At 39.7% G+C, this 16,188-nt stretch overlaps 1 protein-coding gene across 11 annotated transcripts in view; it reads right to left on the bottom strand.

The window, feature by feature from the left end:
• TANC1 (tetratricopeptide repeat, ankyrin repeat and coiled-coil containing 1) overlaps nt 1-16,188 on the bottom strand; it is an 88,224-nt gene that overhangs the window by 38,933 nt on the left and 33,103 nt on the right. For 7 of the 11 annotated variants that reach the window (XM_074828393.1, XM_074828388.1, XM_074828387.1 and 4 more), the window contains 3 exons: nt 10,955-11,158; nt 2,593-2,694; nt 263-384 (listed from right to left, as the gene is read on the bottom strand). In XM_074828393.1, the coding sequence (XP_074684494.1) occupies nt 263-384; nt 2,593-2,694; nt 10,955-11,054 (324 nt within the window). In that variant the 5' untranslated portion in view covers nt 11,055-11,158. Of the gene's footprint in view, nt 1-262; nt 385-2,592; nt 2,695-10,954; nt 11,159-16,188 lie in introns of those variants that run through there. The other 4 variants (XM_074828390.1, XM_074828396.1, XM_074828394.1 and 1 more) reach the window with 2 other exon arrangements.

The following is a 16,188-nucleotide window of genomic DNA, read 5'->3' on the forward strand; positions in this document are numbered from 1 at the left end:
ACCCTAGAAGCTATTCACATTCACAGTAGATTAAACTTAAAGAAATGATGAGGAGTCTATTTTTTTTTTTAAGAATGGAAGATCAACTCACCATTTCAAAACAAACACACACTTGATATAATTAGTCTACAATCCTATTACCATATGTCTTAAAATGGATTGTGTTTGGTAAGTATCAAGTAACCGCAACTAGCAGAGGAAATAACACTAGTCTTCTCATAAACAGGATGAACATTAAATATATTATTTTCCATTGTCTTACCATGATTTCATTTTTCTCCTCTATATGAGCAGAAGTTGGGATCCCTTCTCCCAGTAAAAAGCCCAATCTTGTCATCAATTCTTGTGCTGCAGGAGAACAGCTTGAGTCTTTATCAGGCTTTGCTTTGGAGTGGGGGGAAAAAAGGTGATGAAGATTAGAACCTTATATTTGCAAACTGTTACAAGAGGTAGAAAAAGTACAATCAAATGTAAACACCAGTTCTTCTGTCAGCAATATATCTAACAGAGAAGCTAATGTCATCTAAGCTTTTTGTCCATTAGACTTTACACTGTTGCTGAGTCTTGGATGCTCTGCATATCTGCACAAATCTAGGGGAGAAAAAAAACCAGCTGCCAGTCAAACCAGAAATGGTTAAGTGCAACCAGTTCATCACTGGACTGATGATCGACGTAATTATTCTCCCAACAACAGCATTAAACTCAATGCTGTCAAAGCTCAGTGGTAGACTGAAATTCTGTTCCAGTAAATTTTTTGCAAAGTTTTCTGTAATGTTAAAAACATGAAAAGTAGAGGTTAATAATACCGGTGGTTTTTAATCTCCGGTTAACACTGCAACCAATACCATATGTTTTTGTGGTGCTTGCTATGCAAAGGATGTGACACCAGTTCTAAAAGTCTCAGCTTTTCTGAGACTTGTTTGCAAAAACATTTAATTTTATCAGCACCGTGCTTTAAGATGCCTTCTGGCGTCCAACAGATACAATGAGACAAAGTTCAAAACAAGGCAACCTCCAACAAACCTAGCCAGTCACAGATCTGCCCAGGGAAAACACCAGTTGTGAATGCAATCTCACAGACCAGCACCTTCTCCCATTTTCCTTCTTTGATGCCAACAGTTTGGCATCACCTACCAACCTGTAACGCTCTTCCCCAGCAGAAACATTTATACAGGATTTATTTCTTTTGTCCATTAAAAAAAGAATAATATGTAGGCCTGCCCCGTCCTCATGTATAATCAATTAATTAAGGAACATCATCTCTCACAGCCAGAATTGTCAGCTACGGAACTGCTGGCACCTGACCCGGCAAAGGGGCAAGAGGCAGGAGCACCCGTACGGTGACTTCCCCCCAGCGCTTCTGGACGTCATCCCCACACAACGGGAAGACAGTAGGGACATCCAAATGGGTTTATCAGATTAAAATTTGGAGACTTCACACAACAAGAAGTTCATAATTGATAAGGAGTGTGTCAGAGGAAGAGTGAAGAAAGGGAGAGAGGTGTAGGTGCACGGACTTAGTGATGAAGTTCAAAAGAGGACACATCAGCCTCTCAGACAAGTCTGGAGTAAATGTCAGGCATAGTAACAAGTTCAGTTCAGCAACAGAGACAAAAGCCAAGAGTCCAAGATGTTCAGCACAGCAACCACTGCTTAATCCTTAAACACTAGTGTTTAATTTTGACCTTCGGTAGTCTCACTATCTGGGTGTACAACTTGGAGGAGGACTCCTCAGATCGAGGGGATGAGGACTATATGCTTTCCCAGCTGGACATAAAACTTGAATGCCAGCACTAAGATGGCTGTGAAGAGGGACCAGGGTAACTGTAATGTATTAAATAGGGCATACAGAAGATGATGGTGAAAACAATTGCAATGAATTCTATTTTCACTAGTAAGTATCAAAAATAAGAGGCTTTTTTTAAAAAGAAAACACTGGCTTTTAAAACTGTAGTGTCCTTTAAAATTGAAGCAAAAGGAAAACAAAAGTTGTTCAGTTGGAGCCTCATCAGTTACATGCAATGACTTTAATGAGGTCAGTTAAACTGAAAAATTAATTTAAAAATGCAAGGCATACGAAATCAGCACATACAGTCCCATACTAACATAGGGTCATTCTGCTCTGACCATGACATTCAATGTCAAAGCCACACTCTGTTATGCACTAGTCAAATTTAATAAACATGAAACTTTCCACAAATACCAATTAACTCCAGGGAGGTAGCTTTTCCCAAGCTCTGCCAGCACAGGAGTCTACTGTTACTGCCTTCTTATGGAGCAAGCTTTTAAAGAATTTCTAAAATGAAGCATTTTAGTGCAGAGTTACACACTTGGAATCAATTTACATTAAAAACAAGTTCAGAAAAGATTCTAGTAGGCCTTTGGCACATGTAGCAATCAACAACCCCTGGACATCATTCTGCCTGCAAGAACTGCCAGTTGTAAAGATCACATACCACAAGCGTGTTAAATCTGCACAACATCCTTACAGATAAAGAATCAGACTTCCTGATTTTGCAGGCTCTTCTGTATCACTCTGGCTGTAATGAACAGCTGTTATACCAAATAAAGCATCACCAAACAGACTCTTACCGTTCTGACTGGGTTCTCCTTGCTCTGATCCTTTCCTCAGCGGTAGAGCTGCCTCACCTGGCACTCTAGGACTTTCCACATACTTGGGCTTCCTGATCGGACCTGCAACGGGAATGAGCTGAGTGTAGCTAATTTTTTCCAGACGGACTGCAAGTTTCATGTGTACAGTGTCTATCCTTGTGATGCAAAGGAAGTAGAGGAATTATTTCTTACATACACAGCTGCTACTGTAAAGACTAGTGAGCTGCTGCACTCTCGCTCCGGTGAGAAAGAAACACCCTCTTCGGGCTTTTCGGAATGCCAAGCCTGCTTGAAAACAAAACCGATCTGCGTGCTGTGACAGATCTGAAAAAGTTTCCTGTGTATGTGAAGTGAGTGACACATTCGAACTCAGACAACTTCCAGTGGGCTCTCGGTTCAGAGTTTTTATCTTCCATTACAACAGGAAGGTAATTTTGTAATCAGCATCTCTGAAGCTAGGAGAAAAAGAGTACAGGTAGACCACCTGCAACATCAACACACTAAATAATTCAAACCCAAGAAGCTTTGTATTACCACACACTTTCTCCAAATACTGACACTGCCCTGATGTAGGGAATGGTGGAGATGAGTTCATACAACAAAAGAAAACATTAGTGGCTACTAATGGTTTCTGGTTTCATTACACAGCAACATTCCCAGTTCACCTACATACTCAGTGCAAACATACCACCTTCAGTATTTAGAAGAACTGTGTACTCACAGGTGCACACTTTTCAAAAATTAAACCGATTCACTCTTTACTCTCACTTTTAGCTTCATGCTTTGGTTTCAGGCTGTTTACGATCCTATTTTTTGCTAAATATGGTTTAGTAGCAACCACAGGAAATGTTAACTACACAATTTATCTAACAGAAGGGGAACGATGCTGCCCTCTAAAGGTTACCCCCAAAAAGTATATTGGTAGTGTTGACTCAGCAAACTTTTGCTGGCATCACAAACACAGGGCGAAATTCTGATCTTAATTCAGCAACTGATAGTACTGGCAGGCAGACTGCTATGCTGATGCACGATATATCGTAGAACTAAAACCGTATATTTATCCACATCCTGAAAAATATGTCAACAAAATTTTATATCAATAAAGGCATTTTCAACACTAAGAATTTTGGAAAACATGAGCAGGGAACCTTGCAAAGTTACACACTGGAAAGTTAAGACATTTAAATGGCATGGGGAATGGAAACATCACAATCAGTGGTACTGAAAACTCAAACCCAAATTTTTGCCCTGGATTTTCATTAAGACAATCCCAATTTTTGTAATGTGTGTTAACAAAGCCACTTGAAACTTTCAGTTTTAGTGAGCCTGAGGTATGGTAGGTGATTCCAATGTTTGATCCAGAAAAACCTAAGTATTAGCTGGAAGTCCCTAGCAACACAGTCAGTTGCTGACCTTAACAAAAAACTAAACCAGAGGTATCTCTGTGGATTTCCCCAGCTTTGGCAATAGACAGTGATTTTCCCTTATTTAAATACAACCTCTAGTTATATTACAGAGCTACAATCTCAGGTTCCCACTGTCGTGTAACATCACTGTAGGAGCAAGAAAGGAAGTTTCCTCACTTGAAAATGTGTCCAACATGCTTCAGCCAAATGAATTTTAAATATGTGCATTAGGCCACAGTGACAAAGCAGAAGAGAAAATCATTCTACTGGCAGCATTCCACTTTTGCATCTTACATGTTTGTATATTACTCTTACTATTTTATTCACATTAATAATAAAATCAGAGTCTCAAAAGCAAGCATGCAGAACTTGGCATATGTCATGAAGAATATTTCTTGTGATACTCCAGAATCCTGAACTTAAGAATTACATGGTCACCTTTTTTTTTTTTAGAATCAAAGAACCTCAAAGCTAAATTCTAGTTAGAACTAGATGATCTTTAAGGTTCCTTCCAACTCAAACCATTCAATGAAAACTATTCATCTAAGTGTAATTAAACATCATGTAAGCACTACAAATGGAATCTTCGACAGTTTGAAATATCGTCTGCCAGCGGAGGAAGGACTGGCTGTTAGAACTGCTGCGCTCTCTGGTGACGCTCTTCCAGATCCTGGCACGACAGGCTTCCCTGCACACTTCCCTTCCACCCTACCCATTCCCAACTGTCCTTACAGGAACCCGGGTCCCAGCCCAAGGCTCTCTGTCACCACCATACTTCCTCACATAATCTCGGTGCAGCTCGATTCCCCAGCCAGGTTCAGTTTCTCTTACTTCCCTCCTCCTCTTGCTTTCCTACCACATCCCGCTCTTGCTCTCCCAGTACATTTCACTCTACTGTCTAAGTTCTGTGGAAAAGACACCAGACCTTCTCAGAGCAGGGTCTTGGCCTTCATCAGGAGTATCTAAACAGTACTAAAATTCTTAGGCACTAACAACTATCAACGCTATGCTATACAAGCTTTGTTTCCCAAATCCTTCTCCCCAAATGCATTACAGTTTCTGAGTTACATATTTTGCTTATAACCCAGAATTAAAAAGGCATGCCAAAGTTCTCTGGGACATCCTACCCTGTTAGAAAACCACAGTATATTTAGGCTAGGACACCTGCAGTCATACAAAGTGTCCCATCCCTCCTTTTGGCAGCAGTCTCAGATGCTAGTGTAGTCTGAACACTACACAGACTTGTTGCTCGTTTTCACGCGTACTTCAAGGCTGACGACTGCTTTTGAAGAGTTGCAGCTCTCCTCCTTCTGTCCTTGGGCACACCCTGCCCTGCCACGCTGCAAGGGACGGAAGGAGCGTGGCTGGCTGCTCCCCAGCCTGCAGGCAGCAGGCCCAGGCACCACCCGCTTTGACAAGGGCACCCAGGCGTTTCCTCACGACACCCACCCACCCTTTCGGATTTTCACCTCACAGCCGAATATGGGAACGTGGCGATAACCTGATTTCTTACCTGAGAAATACTGGGCAGGGAATGCAAGTCATATATGGGCATATGGTTATATCTCTACCTAGAGACTGTGAGATGATTACATTCTTTAAACTAAAAGATCACTTCGTTACCAACTATCACCAGAGGGTGCTCTTTCAATGCTGTTTCCTAACAGAAATAAGGAGCATTTGCCCTGGTGAAAGCAGCTAAAAATACATTCCTTTGAAACAAATTCCCATTCTTGAAGGGGACAATAGTCCAAATCTATCATTTGTAAGCAGAAGTATAATTAGATGTATCAAGGTTGAACAACAAAAAGCAACCTTTCTAAAAGACGCAGGGCACCATGTAGCAGCCGTGTAAAAGATCAGAATGGAAATACCTTCAGGATGTATTTTTTTTAACATTCACGCTTTAAGCTGTGGAGGAGACCCCTGTATTGAATTTTCTTCCTCACAAACTAATGCGGAAGTGACTTACAGTACTTGTAAATCTGATACACAACATTGCAATTACTAGGAAAATTCATGGTGAATTTATTTTCATGCACTAATCTAGAATAGGACACATGAATTAATCCATGGATGAAAAAGGACCCATTTAATCATGAACTGTATGTGCACAGTTGAAGCTCTTTTCCAAGAGTGTAAAATGGCTGAATCAGGTCTGATAAAAGGTTCATTTGCGACAGTATTTTATCAGCAGCAAAAGAGCAGAGAAGATAGGGACAACACGCCTCCTCTGCACACTCTTCCTGACTTGTGTTAAGTGGCTTATTGTTTCTGGAGCCAGAAGTGTTAACTTTCTATTTGAGAGTTCTAGATGGATTTTCCTTCCAAGAGTTTATCCTGGCCTTTCTTTAAACAGTGTGCACCATCCACAAGTTAACCCAATGCTGCGTGAAAGAGTAATCATACTGTCTCTTTTTCCCACCATTTGTCTTTCTTCCAGGCAGAAAAATTCCAGCCAGATTTATTTAAATAACTTCTCCTTCAGAGCCATTCCACACCTCTAGTCATGCCTGCAGCCCCTCTCTAGCTCCTTCCTAGCTCCATCGTAGATTTTTAAAGTTGGTATCACCAGAGGGACACCGGTATCTTCCCGAGGTAGACAAACTACAGATTTATACAATTCCATAACGATACTTTTTTTGTTTATATCTGTTGCTTTCCTATTAATTTTTAATGCTTTTTTTGACTGCAGAAGAGCTGATTTTCTGCAAGATTATTGTAAATTGTGCATCTCCTTCCCAACCCTCTGAAATGGCTTTCCCTCCCACCAGCATTAGCTGAACGTGTACCTGCAGTGATGCTGGGGACTGCCCCGGCCCCGGCGCAGGACCCTGCACTCCGGCAGCTGATTACCAGTGAGAGGAACTGCTTCCCAGTGCTCCCAACAGCAGTGCACAAAACTGAAGCCTCAGGTGAAACCAGTTCTCTCACCTGGTCTAGTCTCAAGTATCAGGTATGCTGATTAATTAGAAGTTTTAATTAAAGTTTAATTTAAAGACTAACTAAAAGTTCTATGGCATGTTTATGGAAGATTCTCCCAGCAGTCACCTCTGGCATGCAGTGATGTCTTTAAAAGGAAAGCTGCTTCCTTTCTCTGTTCAAGCATGATGGTATCAATAATTTAAGTGAGTAAACTGTTACTTCAAGAGCAGCAGCAGTATCTTTCCTTCACACCTTGAACTCCAACAACCAATTTTTGGGAACCTCCTTTATAAACCAGTATTTGCATTCTTTTAGCTGAGCCTCTTAAATCAGAGTACAATCAATTATTATCCCTTTAAGAACATGATTAGTGATTTAGTTGCACACCTGTAAGATTACCAATCCAAGCAATGTTCATTCTAAGCTTTACAGTAGAAGAAACTCAACTTACTGTGGCAGTTTTTCATTTACTGCTCCCCTTCCCAGAGTTGTCCTGCTGACAACTTTTTCCTTGTTCTGTTTGTTTCTGCTCTTTTACGTACCCCCTCCCCAATGAACTATTTCATTAAGGAAGCTTTTGACTCCAGATGAACCTGTCACTTGAGTTCTGCCAATAATTTTAGGCTCCTTAGTAATTTAAGATATAGTTTCTCTCTTCCCTCCTTTTATAGTTACAGTTGAGGACTGAACTGGGGCCAGAAACACTGGTACTCTTCCAAGCTCTTCTCCCAGAGAAGCTCCCCCACCTCCTATGGAAATAATTAAACTACAATATCACTCACGCTCGATTGTGCAAACAGGACTGTGCAGCTTGCTGTGTTCCAGGCAGAAGCTCAGCTTCCTCCCCCGTGGTTTTGCCTGCCCGTGTGTTACGAGGTTCTAGTGGCCAACCCACTTGCAGATGGACGGGCAAAAAAGCAGCTATGACCCCATGTGCGCTGCAGCAAAGACGCCCCGTGAGTCACCGTGCCTGTCCACTGTGACAGGAACACAACCAGCTCACAGCACTAATGTGCTGGTCTCCCAGCACACAGCACGGATCGGGTCAGTCTCACGCCTGAAACCCCGCCTAGAGGAGCAGCGGACGAGAGAAACGGAATGAAAAAGGGGATGCCCGAGATCAGACAGCAGTTTCAAAGAGATATCAAAACAAAAAAGTCCTGTGCTGGTCCAGTGGGTCCCCAGACTAGCAATTTCCAAATCTGTTCTGAACAGACACTCTAACTTGCTAAATACTGAGGTATCCAAGTGCTTTTCTCAGTGAGATGACTCCAAACCTGAGACCTGATAATTACATTATTCATGAAACAAATATGCCTACGATGGAACAAAATCCTCTTAGTCTAAAGGGACAAAAGAAAACCACCACACTCCCCACGGTACCTCTGCGGCCAAGCCATACACTGGCAAAAGCATCCTATTCTCTGAGTCATCTGGAGTACAAAACTACAGAGGTACACAAAATTCATAGGGAAAATCATTTCAAGCATAACACCCTTTTCCTACCATTGCATTTTTAATTAAGAAAAAAAAATTAGATAAACTCAAAAAAACCCTGAAGCAACCTAGAAGGTAAAATAACCTTCAAAATTAGCAAATGTTCACACAAGTAAGAACATGCCTGACAGGAAGGGGGGAAAAAAAAAAAAGTACTTTTCCATTATTTTAAATTATAAATTAAACTGTTTCTGTTTGGATTTATATATTTCTTGAATGTAAGTTTATAAACTGGCCTTATATTTTGTTGTTGTTGCTGTTTTTCATCTGGTACTACCGCCAAATGATATGGCAAATTACCAAAACTTACTAACATGTTCAAAATGTCTGCAATACCCCAGTGCAAATAACTATGGATTAACTATAACTTTTATTTTTAAATTTGTAACTCTGAAACACATTGTCAGGAAAATTTGACTGGTTTTAATTCACTAACCAGAATTTTTAACTGAAACTACTCACTCAATAAGAAGTTATGAAAAACTCTTCATTAAAACCTGGGCAGCATTTAGTGAATATACTCTTCAACCATCACCACTATGTATACATGCAGTATACTGCTGCAGTCTGGTAGACACGAAACAGAATTTTATTTCAAGAAAGTTAAGTTATGCAAGTGTATCACTTTATATATATGACCATCAGCATGCCTGGGTTAATCAGCCAGAACTACAGGACAGAAACAAAGGCAGAACAAGTGACGACATGTCAAGGGGCAGTCTCCTCCTCTGCTCTATGACACAGTTTCAAAGACTTTAAAAAATATTAATGATATGATTTACATCTCTTAAGTAGTTGCTTTGCCTTCACCTGTAAACTGAGGACTGAAATTAAAATTTTGTTCTACCACTGGTTAGATAACCTCATCCCTACATCTTATTTTCAGAATACTACTTTAACTTTCCCTGCAATCCTTTCTTCTTTTATCCACTGTGTCCTGAAAAATCTTTAACCTATTTGTAAGCTACTAAATCACAGTGTTTTCAAATCAGCACATTAGTATATTCTCTCTTTCTACTACTCGTGCCCCAGGTGCTAGACAGATAATTTGTATGAAATCATCTTCCATCGACTATAGTTTATTGAAAGTCAAAGGAATAGCACAGAATGTTTCCACCAGCATCCTATCACCTGGTTAGGTATTTGTACAAAATAATGGTACAGAGATGCCAATGCATTCACAGCAGAGCATAATCTTAAGAAATCTTTTTCTTTGGCTATGTGTCACAGTGGAACGACCTTGAAGTAATGTGAATATGGCTTTTCATTCAAAATTTAGCAACTGTTATACACCTTCTGCAAGAGAAACAGTTAGCAGCCTATACCCTGCCTATAAAAATGTGTGTCACTAAACTAAATCATGGAGTGGGCAGGTTGGGAAGGTTTACCTCGAATGTACCTAGAACGCAGGGAAGTCTTCCCAATGGTAACAAAACTGTTAGATCCTGACCTTCACTTAGGTCTTGGGCAAAAATCCCATTTAATTCTCCATTACAAGGACTTCACCCTATCTTTTAAAGTTGTTTAGCACACAAATCGCTTGTATTAAGAGACAAAACAACAAAATGCTATTCTGTGGCTCAGAATTTTTATGTGAACTGTCAAAACCAACCCAAAATTATCTAAACATGAAGTGAGATTATTATTTTTAAATTTTGAAAGGAAAAAGTACACATTGATAGGCAACTTAAACCAAGAATACTTTTTACAAATTGTATTTACAATCCCGTGGCAACTCTCTGAGCAACATTTTTTCTTTATTTTTATGTAACATGGGTCACTAACCAAGACATTTCTCAGTGCTGACAAAAACCAACTTTTGACACACTTTGTTCCTAGATCTTATAAACTTTACAACAAAGAACCTCAAAACTGTTGAGTGTCTCCAGAAGTAATAGGAATATGGACAATTTCACTCGACGCTCAGGGTCTGACCTGAACGAACCCAAGTGATGCTAGAGTGTTGGAATGATTTATATGTACAGAATGCTGATAAAAAGGAACCAGATGGAGCACCTTATTTAGCGAGGCTCACACACAAGTATGCGGTCATTGCGAAGGACACAACCACTCCAAATTAATAGGTTTCTTGTCACAGCAGCAGTTTATCTATTAATACATTTATTTATGTAGATACAAGTAAAGTAAAAAAACTGTAAAAGCCACGAGCAACATTTATTCTTATGCAATCACTAACATATGCATAAACAAACGTTTTTGCAGTTGTCTTCCACCCAACTGATATACTAATCATAAATAACCATTTAAACATACTGACATTTCAATATAGGTATTTACAATACCAATTAGAATAATTCTTTGTCATATGAGATAATATATTCTACTTAAACACCAATTACCTTTTTTCCTGGGACCATGCAAAAAGCATTATCTGCTTGTGTTCTCATTTCAAAAGATTAACGTCATTTTACTGTGTTACTTTTCCGTAAAGTGTATCAAAAACTGAGTGACAGGGCTATGAAGGTTTCAGTTGCTCATGGCTTTCGTTTTACCTGGAGACTTTTTGTTTGATCTTGACTGCATCAGATAGGACTGGCGTGGCATCAGAGGTGAAGATGGCAGTGACATTGAGACTCCTTTAGCCAAGTTCATTCTGTACGTGACCTCAGAGCCTGGCTGACTGCCAGGGGGAAGATCTGCATTGTGGCCAGATGTTGCTATAACCTGCAAGGCATTCTCTGCGCAGGAGTCACCTGCTAAAAATAAAATTTTGTCAGCCGTTATGGGATATACCACAATAACGAGCATAGAGTTGCATTGAAATACAAGTATTTAACATAGGAAAACATATTTGTCAGCAACAATTTAGCATGACTTGTCTCCCTGTGCACCCTCCACTGCAGAATCCAGATAGTGACTAGAAAAATTTAAATGCACAAGTAAACGAGATTTTATTTTATTGTAACAGAGACAGCAAGGGGGAACAAAAACCTCACTTCCAACAGAATATTTTTCAGATTTCATCCTTAGAGATAAAACCAAGTTTCCTACAAAGATAAAAGTACTTTTACAGCTGAAAAGGTATTTTAGGATCACTGTGATATCCAGAAAGTCAAGACCATCTGAAAATATTGTTTACTGAGCTAGTTAAAGGAGGAATTTAATTGGGTTATCCCTTACATTCACACAGAAGGTGGAGCACTAAAAGGTACACTCATAGATGTCCAATCTAAACTTTATTTTTCTGTTTTAAAACAGAGAAGTCCAGTCACTCGCAATTTGACAGCAGCAGTGATTTTCTGATCTATGGAAAAAACAAGCTGTTGGTTCACACCGTACTAAGTGGCACATCAAAACAGGGAAATACACTCAAAACAGGGAAATTTCTTGCTAGTGCAGGAAATGCAAATTTCAGCTAAAGTAAGAATATATTTTCAAAACAATTGAAAAATATATTGCTCACAGTAATGATTCAAAGACAGCAGAAATACATGTTGGAAGTGCTAGGTTTTCCTAGTCAGATGACAGAGCTGGAAAACAAAGGTTAACAACTAACTACAGCTTTTTTTAATACCTAAGTTAGGGTATTGCTCAATAATTTACCTGAAGTGTTGAAATTGAATTGGCAAGACCAAAGATAAAAAATTGCAAACCAAAACTGATGCAAAGAGGAAAAAGAATGCCAGAACATTTCACGAAACTCCATGTGCAGCTAGCAGCATGGTTGAAGTGCTGGGACCCAAAGTACAACTAGAAGAAAAGACAAGGGAGGAGTAATCTCTTTCCAAATGTGAATCCCTCATGCCGGGCTTATTTTCTTACAGTAAGGAAACACTTCAGCTAAATGTGGCTCTACAAGATCTGTATTTCTTGGTTGTTCTGCTGTCATCCAATTGTTGCCTTCAATTTTGAACAGCTGTTCTCCTACCACATTCCCCTGCAGGCAGCATCAACTGCATGCAATGAACTTCCACACTGTGTCAGAAGAAACAAACCCAACCCTTTGAGAAAGTAAAAATATTTTTGCCAATTTAACTACCGCTCTCTTTTTTTAGAAGTGTGCATGGAAGATAAGAAAAGCAAACATGCCTGAATGTTAAAGTCTAATTCCCTATTTCCAAAGATGCATGTATTTAAGATTATTTAGGGGTTTTTTCTACTCATACTTCTCTCCTCACAAGAACCACACAAGGGCTACGTATGATAAATCACCTTGAATGCTAGGCTAGATTCAAACACTTCTTAGCATTTCATAACTGTAAACTTATTCCTCTGAAACCAACTGAACTACCACCTTTCAAAAGTTCTCTCTATTCAAACAAAATTCACAGTAACAGGTAATGATTTTAAGGAAAAAACTCTAGTTTCATCAAGTCAAGATGGAAATAAAAGCTAAATAATTGTAACTTTGTATTAGTTTTTGAAGTCCACTGTAACTTACAGGAGTATAACTATTGGTTTAAAATCCTGAGAACTAGAAAAGCAGCTTCAATGTTTCAGCAAGCCAGCTGTAACACACCATTCTTAAAAAAAAAGTACAGCCTAATTATATATTTAAAATAAAAAGACTGAATATTTTAGGCACTATAATCACATATATGAGATTTATTTGAAACACCAAGATATCTAAATTACTGAGTTCCCATTCACTTTTAGTGGAAATCAAGAGGCTAAGGATTTTTTCTGTTCTTTTAGAAATTAAACTTTCACAATAGCTCTTTTTAAATACAGATTTAACATTAGGCATATTATTATTTATTATTCAATACAGTACATGTGAGTTTGCTTTGTAAATTTTTGAAGAACGCAGAGAAACTTGTGATATTCCATTTTTTCCTTTGAACATAAGCAAAAAGCAAGGGAGTAGCAAGGTAACACAGCTAACTACAATTAGAAAATACTGGCATTCTTGTTAAGAGTTTTTTACTAGATATGTTGCCAAGGTTGTAATTTGGAATTTCTGTAAGTACTGAAGCCGGGATGCTAGTGAGGGGGTGCAAAAGACGAGAGTACAACAAACAAATTACCTCCTCTCCCCTTCACAGCTAGTAAGTGCACGCACAGTTCCTTAATACCTGTTTTCCCTTTTACTACGACACAATCAGTGTTTAATTCATCGTCTTCTTAGTAGACTTTTGAATTCGTTTTAATTTACCCTCCTCTGTTGTGTATGAAACGTTACACCATGGAAGAGAGCTAGATGGGGCTAAATACATTGGCATAACTCTAATCAATAAATTTAGATTATTTGATCATGACAGTAACTTGAAAGGTATTTTACAGTCTATATATATACCACTGTACGTTAGCAATTTTTGTTACAGCAGTAGTCTGATTTTTCTTATTATATTTCCTGGCAGCACCACAGATCCTGCTGGGAGAGGTACAAAGACTGGGATTTCATGTAGCGGATTCTAAGAGCAGTATGACTTAAAAAACAAAAATCCAGAACGCATACTATAGAAATTCTCAATCACTTTTCAATCACTTTTCAATCACTTTTCAATCACTTTTTTTCAATCACTTATTTTCCTAATTTTACAACATGCTTTTGCTTATTGTCACTCACGTGCCCATGCTGTTAAGATACAACAGCTCTTTTGAAAGACCACCTTGAGAAAACCCAACCAGAGGGGCTTCAGCCTCTGAGGACATGGTACCCCTCAGGGCTGCTGGGCGATGGTCAGACAGTAAGGTATGCTACTAAAGCAGAAGTAGCATGTTATAAATGAAAGGTGTTTAGGGTGCTACGGAACAGCAGGCAGCTCCTCCAGGACGTTTCCAGCACAAGGGTAACTCGAGGTGGTGCTGGCTAACAGACCAGCCCCACATGCCCTACACAGCAGAATCAAGGGGACCGACAGCACCCACACACCTCAGCCCTCCCTCAGTGCCCCAGCCACAGGCACAAACCCGGCCCTCTGTCACCCCCGAGTCACAGGAGAAAACCAGAGGCAGAGGCCCTCCATCCCCCTGGTCCTGCAGGCTCTCTACATGGACATACAAAACGTATTCTTGCAGCGCGGCACGAAGGGAGGTTCTGATCCACACGAGCAATGTCATTTAGGGCAGCCTACAGTTAAATGACACATGTGACACTGCGGGATGGCAAGCTTCATTTTATATGCTTGTATCAGCCTTTCCTAAGTCTCTGAATCTATCCTGGACATTTAATTTATCCCACTTCTGCATTTTCTATTTTGTATAAATTGGGCTGATGACCAAATCTACACATTTCATCCAACTTACAGCAAAATTCCCGTAAGATACTTGGTTCTACATATGTAACAAGACAGACACAAAATTAACGAGCTCGTGGGATTCACAAGGTAATACATTATGCTTTCCACACAACAACGTGGTATTGGGGAAACAATACTAGAAAAATGCATGAGTAACAGCTGCCAAAATACAATCTGTTACAATGCCCAAATATAACCAGATGCAACACAGCGATGCAAACAGAAAACTGAAATTATTTGTTAAAGATTAGTAATTTCACATATTTTAGCTACCAGAACAATACTTTAAATTTACATTACATTTCTTGGTCTCTACCCCAATGTAAAACAGACAACCACCAGTTCTGGAATAGGAGGAAGATGACCTCTCACAAGTTTTTTAATAACGTCAAACTAAAACATAAGGAAAGGTCCTGTGAAATCCCACTTTCTTATTTTTGAAACCTCCGAGTTGTACATTTTCCACTGCCAAGTAGCCTCTGGACAAAAAAGTTTCATAAGCATCAATCAACACCAGAGTTCTTATTCAGTGGTCAAAGTAACTATGGAAACAACTTAATAGCTTTAAAAACCACACACAAAAAGCTTTGAGAATGGAAATCAAATCCCAGCTTAGTTGTACCTAGGGATGCACTGAAAGGCATAATTTGATTAACAAACTACTTTTTTTTTTCCTCGCCTTAAGACACAAAAAGATACAAGGATGACTGACTAAAGTAATGATTTTGTAGAGCCTAATACTAAAAGAGAACTTGAACTTTAAGATTAAACTAATCCTTCTATTGAATAGAGAGAGTAACTGAAATGAAAACCTTTACAGTGTATCTGTCAGTATTCAACATAGTAAAACACACCTAATTCTTCATTCACTGTAAATTGCTTAGAAACCAGAAGAATACGAACTACTTTACCAAAAGATGTGTGAACTGGAGTCTGGTGCAGATGTTGGAATTCAGATTATTTTAACATGAATTGCCATGTAACAGTTGTACACTTTGCACTTTGTAAACTCTGCACACATTTGGGGCAGGAGGCCAGAAGGTGGCAAAAACCTGGGTACCACTGCTAACTGTCCTTAGAAGAGAGAATGTTAATAGGTCTGGTCTAGGGCTACGTGTCTACCACGGCCACTGCCAGCTTCTGCTGACAGTCCTCAGAGATCAACACGCAGTGAAAACGTGAAAGAAATCCCTATTCTCTATAGAAGGGAGCACAACCAGCACTAAGCCTGGTGCTGGCTCAGTCTCAGCCTGCACACAACTGTTCCGTCTGCAACTGCCCTGACAGTTCTGTCAGAACAGAGCAACCATTGAATTTGTCAGCCACCAGTGTCTCGTTGTTACCAAAAACTGTGAGGGTGGCAGAGCAGAGGGAAAGGTTGCCCAGCGAGGCTGCAGAGTCTCCACCTCTGGAGCCTCTCAAAAGCTGAGTGGACGCCATCCTGGGTAACCGTGGGGCTGCAGTTGTGTGGTAACTCCTGCAGTGACAGCCACCGCTGAAACTGCTGCAAAGCTCTGTGGAGAGTCTTCACCAGAAAAGGCTTA

This window comes from Strix aluco, chromosome 6 (genome assembly GCF_031877795.1).
Source record: "Strix aluco isolate bStrAlu1 chromosome 6, bStrAlu1.hap1, whole genome shotgun sequence".
Taxonomy (NCBI): domain Eukaryota; kingdom Metazoa; phylum Chordata; class Aves; order Strigiformes; family Strigidae; genus Strix; species Strix aluco.